Raw genomic sequence first — 14,188 nt, forward strand, 5'->3', positions numbered from 1 at the left:
CAGCCGCTGGCCTGGACTACAACCACAGCAACGCCGGATCCTTAACCCCCTGAGCAGGGCCTCGTGGATACTAGTCTGGTTCATTTCCACTGAGCCACAATGGGAACTGCTAAAGATCTCTTATGAATGTGTAATCGTACACACACACACACACCTGTGCAATTGGTGGAAGGCAGTCTGTCACCTCCCTAACGTCAAAGCTTTTCCCTGAAAACAAAGTTAACCAGGCAGCCTTGTGTTCCACTCCTTCTTTGTAATTAATGATCAGTGACCCCCATCTGACCATCTGGGTAAGAGAAAATAGCCATGGCACTGAGTTAACCCAGAGTTGAATTATTTATCACCTATGTTCCCCCGGCTGTGTAAGTGATGGACAACAAGTGACCTTGCTTTTCTCAGTCGGATCTCAGGTGCTGGAGGAAATCTCAGCGACAGTCCAAGGCTGCCCTTGGTTCTCAAACCCAGGGGAGAGGCCGGTGGGAGGGGGAGACCGCTTCAGAGCGCCTGCTCTCTGCTCAGCCTGTGGGAGTCGCCTCAGGAGTGGGCATGTTTTCATCCCCATTTTACCGAGAGGGAGATTCTGAGACCCAGAGTGGGGAGTGGCTTGTCCAGAGTCGCAGGAAGTGGGCAGCTGGGATTTGACCAGCTCTGTCTGGTCCTGGTCCTGGTCCAGGGCTCTGCCAGCCCACCTCCCAGGCTGCCTTGGAGGTCCCCAGCCCAGAGAGACACAGATGTTTATTTGACCAATACCATGGAGCCCCCACTGTGTGCCGGGCCGTGGGGAGGGACTAGGGCCTGCTTAGTTTTCCTTTTCACTGAAAGATGTGATAACAGTGCCTGCCTGGTGGGGAGATTGGACAAGGGAACCTGGCACCTCCTTGGTGCCAAATTCGTGGCGGCTAAAAAGAAAGAAAATCTGTTTGACCATCATTGATGCTTTGGTGCATTTATTTACTTCCTCTCTTCCCAGCTTCTGTCCCAGAGGCAACCTCAGTTGCCAGGTTCTTGAGTCTCCTACTAGAGAGGGTCTGTGTTTCTCACATATTTTCCTCTTTAAACATACACACAAATGGTAGCTTGATGAACCCCCACCCGGCCTCTTGCTTCCACGCATCTTGGCTACAGTCCCATGTCTATACACATGGAGTCAGCTCCTTTTGAACAACTTCTGTGTCATCACCCTATGGATGGGTTATTTATTGCACTGATCTCCTATTGATAGATATTGAGGTCGTTTCTAATCCGTTGCTGTTACCAGCACTGTGCCAAATATCCTTGTGAGAATGTCCTTTGGTCCATGTGCAATTATGTCTGTAATAGAATTTCTGGGTAAACGGGATATTTAATGACTACTTAGTATTCCATTATTAAGATTGGATAGGATAGACGTTTATGCTAGACAAAAATCTTCTTCCAAATCGAGGCTAATTAGTATTCCAGTCCTATCTAGAGTTCATTTAAGGGTACCCCATATGCATTTAGCCACATGCTGAATACCTGAGTGTTAAAATATTCTGCTAAAGCTCAATTCTTGGAGCAAGAAATGTTACCCATTTTCCTAATTACCTAACTATTGGGAAGTTTTACATATTTTTTTGTTCAAGAACCTAATAGCTTTCACAGTCATTATTGATTATTGTCGCTTTGCTCTATGTGGACACAGTACGTAAATATTTGAAAACACATATTCAGATATTGTCTCGGTTTGCTACTGTTGCATAACAAACAACCACAAAAACTCAGTGGCACACCCTGATGAGCATTTGTTTAACTCACTTGTGTAAGGGTCCGCTGGGTGTCAGGTGGTCTAGACCTGGCTCAGCTGGACAGCTTAGCTCTGCTCTGTGTGTTTCTCATCCTTCTCTGGGGACCAGCCTGCTGGCCAGGCGACTGGACACACGCAAGGTCTCCTAAGGCCTGGAATTGGAAATGCTGGCCTGTCCATGCTGCCTCATTCTGTTGGCCAGAGCATGTCACATGGCTGCGCCCAAAGCCAAGGGGCTGAAGAAATACACCCTGCCTCTTTAAGGGAGGCAGGGCACAGCCCCATGGTAAGGAGCATGGGTGCAGGAAAGGCTGGGGCTAAGGACCCAGTCATCCTCAGAGGCGAGCAAGTCTTTGTTGATCGACTTGGTCCTTATTCCTGACATTGTCACCGATGAGCTGTGGAGGTTGCCTGTGTGCCCTCAGATCAGCGATTTTGCTCAAGCTCAGGGAGGCCAAGAGTGGCCTTGAATAGGCCTTGGGCTATGCCAAAGCCACGAAGCATGCTTGGGCCAGGTCCTGAGGCTGAAGACAGACATGGGTCATGCAGGGGTGGGAGCCCAGGCATCCTGACCCCTGTTCCCTGGCCAGGGCCATGTCCATGGCACAGACTGGTCAGCTCTCATCCCAGCTTTGCCCTCTTCACAGTGTAATGGGGCCTCCTTCTCCTCGCAGGGAAACATGGGGCCCGCTGCCTTCTGGCTCTTGCTCTTCCTCCTCAAGAATCCCGAGGCCCTGGCTGCTGTCCGAGGAGAGCTTGAGCCTATCCTCTCACGAGCAGAGCAGCCCATTTCACAGATGACCACACTCCCACAGAAGGTTCTGGACAGCACGCCTGTACTCGGTAAGACAACCAGACCCTCCAAGACAGCCCCAAAGACTGGGGCATCATGGGCCCCTGTCGACCAGGGACTATCAGTGTCCTCTGACCTTAGGATCCCCCCTGGGCTTCCTGTCTTCGTAGACCTGGAATTTCCATGCCCTGGTCTCTGGTATTCAAGGCTCATGGTCTCAGTGAGAGATTGAGTTGATTGCAACTGTTGGTTGCAAACGGCAGAAAACCTAACTTAAATGGGCTGAAGCAGAAAAGGCACTTCATTTGGGAAAGGTAACTAAAAAGTCCAGAGGGGCTGGCTTCAGGCACAGGTAGATCCAGGTGCTTTACAGTGCTTTCAGGTCTCAGTCTCTCTCCATCCTTGGCCCCTTTTCTGCTGGGTTGGCTCCAGCTTCAGGCTGGCAAGATGGCTGCCAGTGGCTCTAGGCTGACGTGCTCCTGGCTCTGGAGGATGTGCCTTTCTGCAGTGTTCCTGCCCAAAGTCCCAGGAGTGTGTTTCATTGGCTCTCTTTGGGCCATGTCCCCATCTGGAGCTGGTCATGGGGTTCAGAGGGTTGGGATGCTCTGATTAGCCAGTCACAGCCTAATCCCAGGTGTTGGGAGTGGAATCAAGAGCCTAACTCCTGAGAGTGGGAGGGGGGTGGTCCTTAGAAGAAAACAGGGAACTGTTTCTAGAAGGGGAAGGTATGCTGGGTAGGCAGACACAACCCTTGCTGGCCGCCCTGCTCTCTCCTTAGCCTTCTCTGACATCTCCCCGGCTCCCACCTTGCCTCACAGTTTCTTTTGGGATCAGATCCAAATGCTCATGTCCAAGATATCTGAAGAGGGTAGCAAGCACATCTCATCTCTTGGCCATTTTTGGCCTCCGTGTGACAGTAGGCAAGTCATGCACCCTCTCTGAGCCTCCCCATGTGCCTCTGTAAAACGGGGGCTGGGGTGGCATCCCAGCGGGTGAGAAGATGGTGCTGACCCGCCCTTGTACCCGCCCTGTGCAGACAGCGTGCTGAGTGAGAGCCTCAGGCTCACCGCCGCGCCCTTCATCACCCGTGAGGTTGTGGCGGACCTGGCCTTGCCCATGGCAGATGGGCGGGAATTCACCCTGCGACGTGGCGACCGCCTCCTCCTCTTTCCCTTCCTGAGTCCCCAGAAGGACCCGGCCATCTACACAGATCCAGAGGTAAAAGGAATACCAGGACCATGGGGGACAATCAGTGACTCAGGACCCATTGGTTCTGAGGGACAGCCCAGCTCTGCCCTTTGTTCACTGGGGGACCTTGCCCAGACCACCTCTTCATCTGTACAGCACCTGTCTGACAGGGTTGGCGGAAAGATTAAGTGTGGTCCTGTAAGAAAAATCTTCACAGCACCCAGCACAGACTAAGTGCTTTGCAAGGGACAGCTGAGCATTTTTTCCTGTTTTAAGAGTGTTATACCGTCAGCTTCTCAACACCTTTCCCTCTCCCTGGACTTCGAGACAGGGCAGACTTCCACGCTTTCTCACATACTTGTATGCTGTCTGTGTGCCAGGTTCTGTGCTGTACATTCATTCATCCGTCCACCCACCCACCTACCCATCCATCTGTCCACCCAACCATCCATCCACTCAACCATCCGTCTGTCCACTCAACCATCCGTCTGTCCATTCAACCGTCTATCCACCCAACCACCCACCCATCCAGCTAACCACCCACCCATCCACCTAACCACCCATCCACCCATCCATCCACCCACCCATCCACCCGCCCACTTACTCTTCCGTCTGTCTCTCCACTGGTCCCTTCACCTGTCCTTCCACCCATCCTTCATTCAGCACCTACTCTGTACACCCTGTGCTCCGATGCAGTCTTCATGCCACCACTCGACAATGTAATCCAAGGAAATTAGCGTTCTCTTTTTAAAAAATAATTTTAACTTCTTTTCATTTCAATTGTGAAAGTAATATATACTTATAAGATAGAAATATAGAGACATATATATTCAAAGGTGGACATTTGTCTTCCTTCTCCTTCCTCTCCAGTTCCACAGAATCCCTAACATTAGTTGGGAGTGTGTCCTTTAGATAATATTTCTGCCTTTACAGGCATATAGCAACACCCTCATACAACTAGGCAGGTGTGTACATAGGATCACGCAATACATGCTGTCCCGACACTTGCTTTTTTCACTCAACAACCCATCTTCGAAGTTCTTTCTTTTAAAATAGAGTTGACTTAGAATGTTGCGTCATTTTCCAAAGCTGTGTCCACGTCTGCGCACCCAGAGCAAGCTCAGCCTTATCAGGAGCCGCGTGGTGTTTGTCCGGCCCCCTGTCAGTTGAGCTTTACCTTGTTTCCGGTTCTCTCTTATAAACAAGACTGTGATGACATCCTCATCCGGTTTTCTTCACGTGTGCACGTTGTGGGGGCGAAGTCAGAAAGGGACTTTCCTCCTATTTCAGGTGTTTAAATACAACCGATTCCTGAACCCGGATGGGTCAGAGAAGAGGGACTTTTACAAGGACGGGAAGCGACTGAAGAATTACAGCCTGCCCTGGGGAGCGGGGCACAACCAGTGCCTGGGCAGGGCTTACGCCGTCAGCAGCATCAAACAGTGAGTACCCGGGAGTGGAGCCGAGGGTCTCCTAGGTCCCTCCCCTGGCCCCCGGAGCCTTGTCCTCCCTCCTCGCCCCAGTCGCGGGGTCATGACATCCACCCTGTCCTCCTCGCCAGCCGGGTGACCTTCTGGGCCTCTGTTTCCTCAACTGTAAAATAGGATTACTGATCATACTAATCCCAGGGGAACTGGGACAAAGGAATTGCACTTTTCTAGGGACTTACCCCCCTGCCTGGCTCATTGGAGGTACTGAATAAACAGGCATGCGTGAACTGTCCTGTTTGCTACCGTCACCATTATTCATTTGCAGGCTTCGTGCTGGCAAATGGGCACCTTGCACTCACCTTTTGGCCTCAGTGTTCTCAGCAGGGAAATGGAGAGCGTAGGGCAGCCGGTTCTGCTCCCATGCTTCATGTGGTTCCTAAAAATCACTGCGCCAGGGGCAATAATGCAGTAAAAAGCACAGGCTTGTGCAGAAGTGGGGGTGGGCCAGATACTCAGAACCCTCATCAGGGACACGTTAAAGAAAAAAAAAAAAAGATAAGTACCTCGGAAAATACAGTAGTACAGGTTGGCAGATGTTAAATGGAATAGAAGGACCTCAGTGCTACAGTAAACAGGGAGTAAATGTTTTTACTTGGAAAACGACCTGACATTTGTCCTGGAAGTGGCCTTTGGATGGAGCTGTGAGTTATGGTGAAGCCTGGGTGGGAGGAGGGTTTTCTGAGATGCGACGCTTGACGGGAATGGTGTGGCTCTCCACTCACTCAGTGAGCCGAGGTCACTGGTGGATAGAGTTTGGGGAGGTGTGTTTTGTGAATTCCTGCTCGGCTTTGATCAGCTGGATGCGGCTTTTCATTCTCCTGGTGTTTCTTTTTCCTCCTTCCTTTCCTTCTTTCTCTTTCTTTCTTTTTCCTTTTTAGGGCTGCACCTGCGGCATATGGAAGTTCCCAGGCTAGGGGTTGGATCAGAGCTGTAGCTGCTGGCCTACACCACAGCCACAGCAATGCAGGATCCTTAATCCACTGTGCAAGGCTAGGGATGAAACCCACATCCTCATGGATGCTAGTTGGGTTCCTAACCCCCTGAGCCACAACAGGAGCTCCACTCTCCTAGTGTTTCTTGCAGATGAAATGTGACACATAAGCAAACGTGACATTTGTGTCACGCTTCATTTGTGCCCTAAGATATCAGTCTCATTGGCATGAATTCACATGCTCAGAACAAGTGTTACTGCAGAACAGACTGTAGTTGCTACTGCACAAAGTTTTTGAACAGATAAAAGGAGATAATGCATATGGAATGCTTAGCACAGTGTCTAGCACATAGTGTTCAATAAATTAACCACCTTGTTATTTTTAATCTCATTCAATGGTCACGATAACATATGAGGTGGTGTCAGTCTACCACTGACTCTAGAGGCCAAGTTATTCCTCAGTGCCCTGTATCTGGTAAGTGGAGGTGCCAAGATCCAAATCCAGGTGTGGGTACAGAAACCACCCCTAACTCTGTGTAAACTCACTGTCTGCCACCCTTCTGAGCTGGAAGGGACACATCCCACCTCTTTGACCCTCTTTGAACAGGTGGGGAAACTGAGGCCCAGCGTGGTGAAGACACCTGTGAAGGGTTACCTTAAGAGGCAGAGCCCAGGTCTGTGCCCAGCTCTCCTGCCCAGAGTGCTGACATTACTCTATGCTCATCTTCCTTCTTTTTTACTCATTCAGAAAAGCCAAAGAATCTCTGGGAGTTCCTGTTGTGGCTCAGGAGATTAAGAACCCAACTAGTATCCACGAGGATGCAGGTTTTTTTGATCCCTGGCTTTGCTCAGTGGGTTAAAAGATTTGGCGTTGCCACAAGCTGCATTATGTCTCAGATGTAGCTTGGATCTGGCTCTGCTGAAGCGTAGGCCAGCAGCTGCAGCTCCGGTTTGACCCCCTAGCCTGGGAACTTCCATATGCCATGGGTGCAGCCCTAAAAAAAGGCAAAAAAGGAACAGAATCCCTGTCATGCACTCTGTCCCCATTGGGAACCTGGGTTGTGTGTGTTGGCGGCAGTGGGGGTGGGGGGTGGGGGGGGCTCAGAGTAGTAGAAGACCCTGCCTGACCTTAACTAACACAGGTGATGGTAAGATAAGGCAGGTGGCAGTTCACAGCAGGTGCAGCTGCCACCCCACTTCGGGGCCCAGCGTTCACATATCACGTGGTTTGTGTACATGTTGTTAGGCTTGCTTTCCAGAAGAGGGCAGTAGAGAGTACCTGCCTATTCCTGCGAAGTTGGTGTATTCTAACGGGCTTCCCACAGACCCCCGCTGGCTGTCTTGAGGGAGGGGGTGCCTGTTTCTCGTCTCACGAAGGCAGCTGTGGTTTAGCAACAGCCCTTGACCAGAGGAGATATAAGGGTCCCAGGAGTTTGTTGGGGGCACGGGATGAGTAAAGTGGGAAGAATCAGAAAGGGGCACTGTCGTATTACTCAGAAGCTAGGCTGTGCGGCTGTGTCACAGGACCCCAAGTCTCCGTGGCTTGTACAACAAAGGTTTAGTTCCCGCTCACATGTTGGCTTTGGGTCTGGGGGGCTCCTCCCCTCCGTGCAGGGACTCAAGAGGCCAGGTTCTTCCCATCTTTCGGCTCCATCATCTCAACGTGAAGCCCACACAGCTGCCAGGCAGCAGAGAAAGCTGGAGAGTCAGGCTCCGTGACTTCTGCCCACAGCCGAGCGGCCCGGACCCGGGAGCGCGGGGGCTGGGGTGAGCGGGAAACGCCAGTGCTCTGCTCTCTCACCGTCCTTTGCTCACTTTTCCCAAAGCGAGAGCCGGGGTCAGACCCAGGAGGAAGCCATCGCTCCGCCGCCTGACTCCAAATGAGCCCCGCTCTCCCCCTTCACGCCGTCAACGCCCTCTCTCCGCAGGTTCGTGTTCCTTGTGCTGGCGCACTTTGACCTGGAGCTGAGCAGCCCGGATGTGGAGATGCCCGAGTTTGACCTCAGCAGGTACGGCTTCGGGCTGATGCAGCCGGAACGCGACGTGTCCATCCGTTACCGCCTCCGGGCGTGAGCTCTGGGGCAGATGGGGCTCCGCGCACCCAGCCTGCCCCCAGTCGCCCAACTTTCTGTGCCTGCGTTTGGCCTGGGGGCAGAGCTTTGAACACCAGCAGTGCCATCACTACCCCCTCCCTGCTTTTTTTCTGGAAGGCTCTGTCTGGGGAAGAGAAAAGAAGGGAAGCTGAGAGAAGGGGAGTGAAGAAAAGACACCAGAAGTGCTGTGGCTTATCTGCTGCAGAGGTTTAGTTCCAAAATGAGGCTCTTTCTGCTCCAGCTCCTCTTGCTCCTCTCATCTGTTTGCTGTCCACCAAAGTGAGGGCAGACAGGGCAAACGGGGAGACCCCACTGCTCTGCCCCAGAGGGGCCTCCGTCCAAGCCCCAGACAATGGTGCAGTCTAGGCCTTCACCAGTCAAGTCAGATGCTGGCCATCAAACAGCCACCCAGGGCCTAGCAGTGTGTCTGTTGAAATAGCATTGACTTTGAAATATCATTGAACGACCTAAAGGGTCCCTTAGAACATCTGCTCTCCTAGGAGCTCCATTTGCCAGGCACGTTCCCCATCTCTCTGTTCACACTGATCTTTGAGAAAATGCAGGAGGGTGTCCTGAGGTTGGTGCATCCGTGGTGCAAGGTGGGAGCACTCTGCAAACACTGGGCTCTGAGGAGCAGACTTCTCTGCTAGAGTTTGGGCTCAGGATGAGCCGGGTTTTAACAAGACAGAGCCCTGACGGGATGGTCCCAGTGAAAGGAGACAGCCAGGACTCCAAGCCAAAAAAATAAATAAATAAAAAGGTGGGGTGGGGGTGGGGGTGCTGGTTTCCTGCATTCTAGTTCAGAAGCTCCAGCTGCAGGCACCGTCCAGACTGCAGACCTATTTTGTGTGCCCTACACTTATTACCAAACTACATTAGTGTTACCATGTCGTCTTTGGGAGAGTTGATTCAGAAAGTTCAGCCTCTCTTGAAAACTTGAAAGATCTGTCCACACTGGGCCCATACTTCCAAGGGCAACCACGGGCCAGAGCTGAGTAGCAGCTGCCTCCCTTTTCCGAGGCATGTGTGATCTGATTCACTAGGATTTCTGCTTGGTCTGCTTTTCCATTCACGGTACCTCTGGCCCCCCAAAGGCATCCAAGTTTGAGAGCCTCTTCCTACTCTTAGAGGTGATGTCGTAGAAGGGGCGAGAACCTGCTAAGTGGCCCTCAAATCAATGGTTCATCCTGCCCTGGGTGCACTACCCTTTGATCAAACAGATCGATGATGAAAACTTGCCTTTGCATCAGCTTTAGGAAAAAAAAAAAAATCAAAGAGAAAAACTACCTGAAAGCCTTTATTATGATGAGAAGTATGAAGTCCTATTTATTAAGGGCCCTCTAAATGCCTATGACATGAACAGTAGACACAGTATTTCTATTTTTCACAGAATCTCTGTGAAGAGAGGATGGTCATGCCCTCTTTATAGATGGAGAAATGGGCTCAGAGAGGTGAAGTGACTTGCCTAGGGTCACACAGCTTGTAAGCTGGTAGAATTCAGCAAACAGAATTACTGTCCCAGTGGCAAATGCTGGGTGGGCAGCTCTGTGTTCCTTGGGCTCAAGGGGGTGGTGGAGGGCAGTTCTGTTTGGCATCAGGGAGCTGACGGAGCCAGAAGCACCCAGGGGTGGATGCATCTCATGAGTTGTAGGCGCGCGCACACACACACACACCCCTAGGTCCCTGTAGTTTTGGCTGGAGGGAGAAGAGAAGACCTGAGATCTGACTGTTCCAGCGGCTGATCTCTTCTTGGAGTGTGGCACCAGGGCTTGGGGGCTTCCCTGGTCCTCAGCCTGCAGGCGGCCCCAGGATTCCCAGACAGACATGGTGATTGGCGGGAGGCGGAATATCCCCAGGGAAACCCATCTTCATGCCTGGGTGACCCCCTCTGCCGCCTGCTTCTTAACTCTGCAGGAAATCAGGGCTGGCAGCCTCCTGTGGGAGGATGGAGCCGGTTTCCATGGCAACCCTCGGCTGCCTCCTCCTGGCTTGGAAAGGAAGGAAGGAGGCCAGCAGAAATAGCTCCAAGGAAGATCTCTCTTGTGCCTGGCTGCTACCCTGATGTGCTGGGGAAAAGCCCTTCTGACTTCCCCCTTCCAAATCAGGGCTCCTTGTCACTGAGACTAGAGTCTCACCTGTGTTCAAACAAGGGCCTATTCGCTTTAAAGGTGGCACCTCCTTGGAGCCACAATCATTAGGAAGAAACGATTCTCCTACCAGGCAACTCCAGCTGGTACCAGAGATATCGAAGTACAGCTTGGGAGACAATGCTTTAAACCCATTCTTGTTTTAATCTTTATCCTTTTTTCTTTCTTCTTTTAAAAAATATAAGCTATGGAGAAAAGAGGGAGAGAAGAGCGAGTTAGCTCCTTGCTAGTGGTTACTTAGGAAGGTACTGGACATCATTGTATTTCTTCATAACTTGCTTTACAATAAAAAATTGCAGGACATACATCAGAAATGCTCTCAGGTTGACATAATGGAGTGTTTCTTTACCATCAGCATGATTATTATTTTTTGCTATATTTTGTGTTGTTGTTTACCAGATATTTTTCTTTAAACAGACTCATTTTTTAAACTTAAATTTGTTTCAAAAGGGAACTTTTTTTTGCTGCTGGTAACTGACAACATGTATCACTTGCTGCCAAAAATAGAAAGTGACTGTGAAAAATAAATCTGCTGGGGAGGGGTCCTCCGTGCTAGTGTCACTAAGGCTCAGGACCTGAGATCTGTCTCTGTTACAAAATGAAACAAACAAGTGTTTGAAAGGTGTTCAGACCACACCAGCACCACCCTGAGACTTTGTCCTTGACAATCAGGGGTGAAAGGAACAGGAAGAGGAGTAGGCTGCCCACCAAAGGGTGTGCCTCACACGTGATTCGAAGGCCACGCAGAGTCATCTCCTGCCACCAGTGGGTCCTGCCCACAGTGAGCTGATGGTGTCCCACTGACCCGTTCTTCAGATGGAGAAACAGCCTCTGAGAGTTGAATTGTCTTGCTCAGTGTCATTGATCTGGATGTTTGTTGTTGTTTTAAAGACAATGTTTCTTGAGTAGCAGCGACTGTTCCACCTTGCTGTTTTAATAAAGAGTTCTATTTTCATATACTATCGTCGAGTGGAAATGTGCTGAAATACATTAAACCATCCTCATTTGTGGAACCGCCTCTGAGTGTGATTCAGATTGAGAGAGTCGGCCATGTCCAGAGTGGCAAGGTTAGCACCCGGGAAGGGAGCTCGGAGCACCTACGAGTTGCGAGGCTCTGGGGACAGGATCAAGTCACACCGCCAGCCACCCTCCAAGTCATGTATTATTATCTCCATTTTCACAAAGGAAGAAACTGACGGTCAGAGAGTAAGGTGGCTGGCCCAGGATTCAGGCTCGCCTCTCTGCCTCCCAAGGCCGTGTTCAGGATCTTTCTATCGATGGTCTTCCTGACAGCCGAGGAGGGGCCAGGTGCCCATAGAGAACCTTTGGAGGAAGAGGCTCACAACCCAAAGTAAGGCAAGCAGAGAGTCTCTTAAAAATCTACTGGATGTTGTCTGTCCTTCATGCAAATATATGCATTTGTTTTAATACAAAAAAGGAGGGGAGAAATAAATTAGCTTTGGGAAAACTGAAACGAGAAATTTGTTTTTTTTTCTTACAAATCTTTTGTTTGTTTTTTTCTTTTTGGCTGCACCTGTGGCATGTGCACCTGGGCCAGGGATTGAACCCTGTGCCGTAGCAGCAGCCCAAGCTGCAGCAGTGACAATGCTGGGTCCTTAACCCGCTAAGCCACAAGGGAACTCCAGATCTTTGAGTAAAAATAATGTCCTGAGGCGAATATCCTTCATATCAGTTTTCATCTGTGGGGGCCATGGAAGCACATTTGATGAGATTGGGTTTGCCTATGAGCGACATGTCTCAGAGTAACACAGCAAAAATTTTACACATTAAAATGTTTACACTCAGGGAGTTCTCATTGTGGCTCAGCAAGTTAAGAACCCAACATAGTGCCCGTGAGGATGCTGGTTCGAGTCCTGGCCTCACTCAGTGGGTTAAGGATCCGGAGCTGCTGAGAGCTGCGGCATAGGTCACAGATTCAGCTGGGATCCAGCATTGCTGGGGCTGTGGTGTGAGCCGGCAGTTGCCATTCTGATTCGACCCCTAGCCTGGGAACTTCCATGTGCCTCAGGTGCGGCCCTAAAAGAAAAAAAAAAAGTTGACATTCAACACAGCAGATATTTATTTCTGTCTCATGCAGACACATGAGACCAGAGGTGGTGTAGCATCTTCACAGTCACCTGGCCTCTTCCAGCATCTGTAACGAGTGCTTTCCAACTCAGGGTCCATTATGGCTGCTTGACCTCCAGCCATTCTGTCCACATTCCAGCCAGGAGGAGGGAGGGAGAAGTACAGAGAAAAATCTCTTGCTTCTATCCCATTGATCATAAATTAATCCCATGATACTCCTTATTGCATAAGAGCCTGGAAAATGTCTTTCTAAGGAGACCAATATATGCCCCCAGAAGGACGCTAGATCGCAGCTTGAGAAGTGCTATGTTATCCTCTCCTGTTGGCCAGTCATGGTCTGAGCCACACGCAGGGTCAGAGGAGCAACACAGCCTCCCTGAGCTGTTGACTTTGTATCACAGGTCTGAAGCTCCAAGACTTTGACCTTTCAGACCCCTGTACCACAGATGTCAACAGGAGGACCCCAGGGCTTTATTTTGCCAGGTAAGGACATTAAGACACATATTTGTCATTTACTCCCACTGTCCATCCGTGAAAGGATATTTGAATACCCCTAACACAGAAAGATAGGTTCCATATCAGAATTAACACAACCACTCAAGGGTATTAAAGAGCTCCGAAGTGGAAACTATCCAAACGTCGATCAGCTGATGCGTGGATAAACGCACTGTGGCATATGCATACAATGGAATACTCTGTGTCAACAAAAAGGAATGAAGTGCTGGTACATGGCATGATACAGATGAATCTTGAAAACATATGCTAAGCGAAAGCAGCCTGTCACAAAAAGCTACGTGTCGTACAATTCCATTTATGGGAAATGTCCAGCATCAGTACCTCAATAATGACAGAAAGTAGGTTAGTGGTTTCCAGGGGTTAAGGGGCGGGAAGTATGGGGCAAAACAGTGACTGCTAAAAGCTGTGAGAGATAGTGCTTGTCAGGTATTGTGCCCAGCTTGGAGGCTCTGAGAATAGCAGAAACTGGACCTCAGAGCGTCTAAAAATAGCCTTTTACATCCTGAAGGTAAAAATCAGATCGGCAGCTCCCTTGCTTAAAACACATCAGTGCTCTTGCTATAAAATCCAAACACCTCCACACAACCCTCACCTACATGGTTTTTCTCTCTTCCTCCTTCTCAGCCCATTCTTACCCTCATACACTTGGCACTGGCCACACCTGCCATCATTCATCTTCAACCCTCCCACCTGCCCCAGGGCCTTTGCACCTGCTCTCCCTTCTACCTGTATGGCTTGGTGATCAATCTGATTTAAGACTCATCTGTATCATCACTCTCCCAGGGAGTTCTTGAGCTGAAGTCACTTCCTCTCCTCCCCATTATTCTTACTCTCTTGAAGAATAATGACAATCACTTATTTTCTTCGCAGTGAGTGTCAGTATTAGATTATTTTTAAATGTCTCTGTGTCTTCCACTTAAACATGAGCTCCAGGAGGGCAGGTTGGCTTCACCACTGCTGCATACCCAGAATGCAACCTAAACTTAGTACCTAGTAGGTGCTCCGGAAATAAGTTGCTAATAAAGGACCTTTTTCTCATCTTGGGAGAGTTTGTCCTTTATCCTGGACAGTGAGGAGTCATAAAGGATCATAAGCAGGGGAGTGACATGGTCAGACTTTTGCCTTTAAAGATCAGCCCTGAGAATTCCTGTCGTGGCTCAGTGGAAACGAATCTGAC

General features: G+C 50.1%; 1 protein-coding gene across 1 annotated transcript in view; it reads left to right on the top strand.

The window, feature by feature from the left end:
• The window catches only part of PTGIS (prostaglandin I2 synthase), a 54,250-nt gene extending 43,538 nt beyond the window's left edge, over positions 1–10,712 (top strand). Inside the window, exons 7-10 of the mRNA XM_047770896.1 lie at positions 2,440–2,608; positions 3,595–3,776; positions 5,037–5,188; positions 8,096–10,712. Of these exons, the coding sequence (XP_047626852.1) occupies positions 2,440–2,608; positions 3,595–3,776; positions 5,037–5,188; positions 8,096–8,240 (648 nt within the window). The 3' untranslated portion in view covers positions 8,241–10,712. The remainder of the gene's footprint in view (positions 1–2,439; positions 2,609–3,594; positions 3,777–5,036; positions 5,189–8,095) is intronic.
• The last annotated feature ends 3,476 nt before the right edge of the window (positions 10,713–14,188 follow it).

The sequence above is a fragment of the Phacochoerus africanus genome, chromosome 3, assembly GCF_016906955.1.
Source record: "Phacochoerus africanus isolate WHEZ1 chromosome 3, ROS_Pafr_v1, whole genome shotgun sequence".
Classification (NCBI taxonomy): domain Eukaryota; kingdom Metazoa; phylum Chordata; class Mammalia; order Artiodactyla; family Suidae; genus Phacochoerus; species Phacochoerus africanus.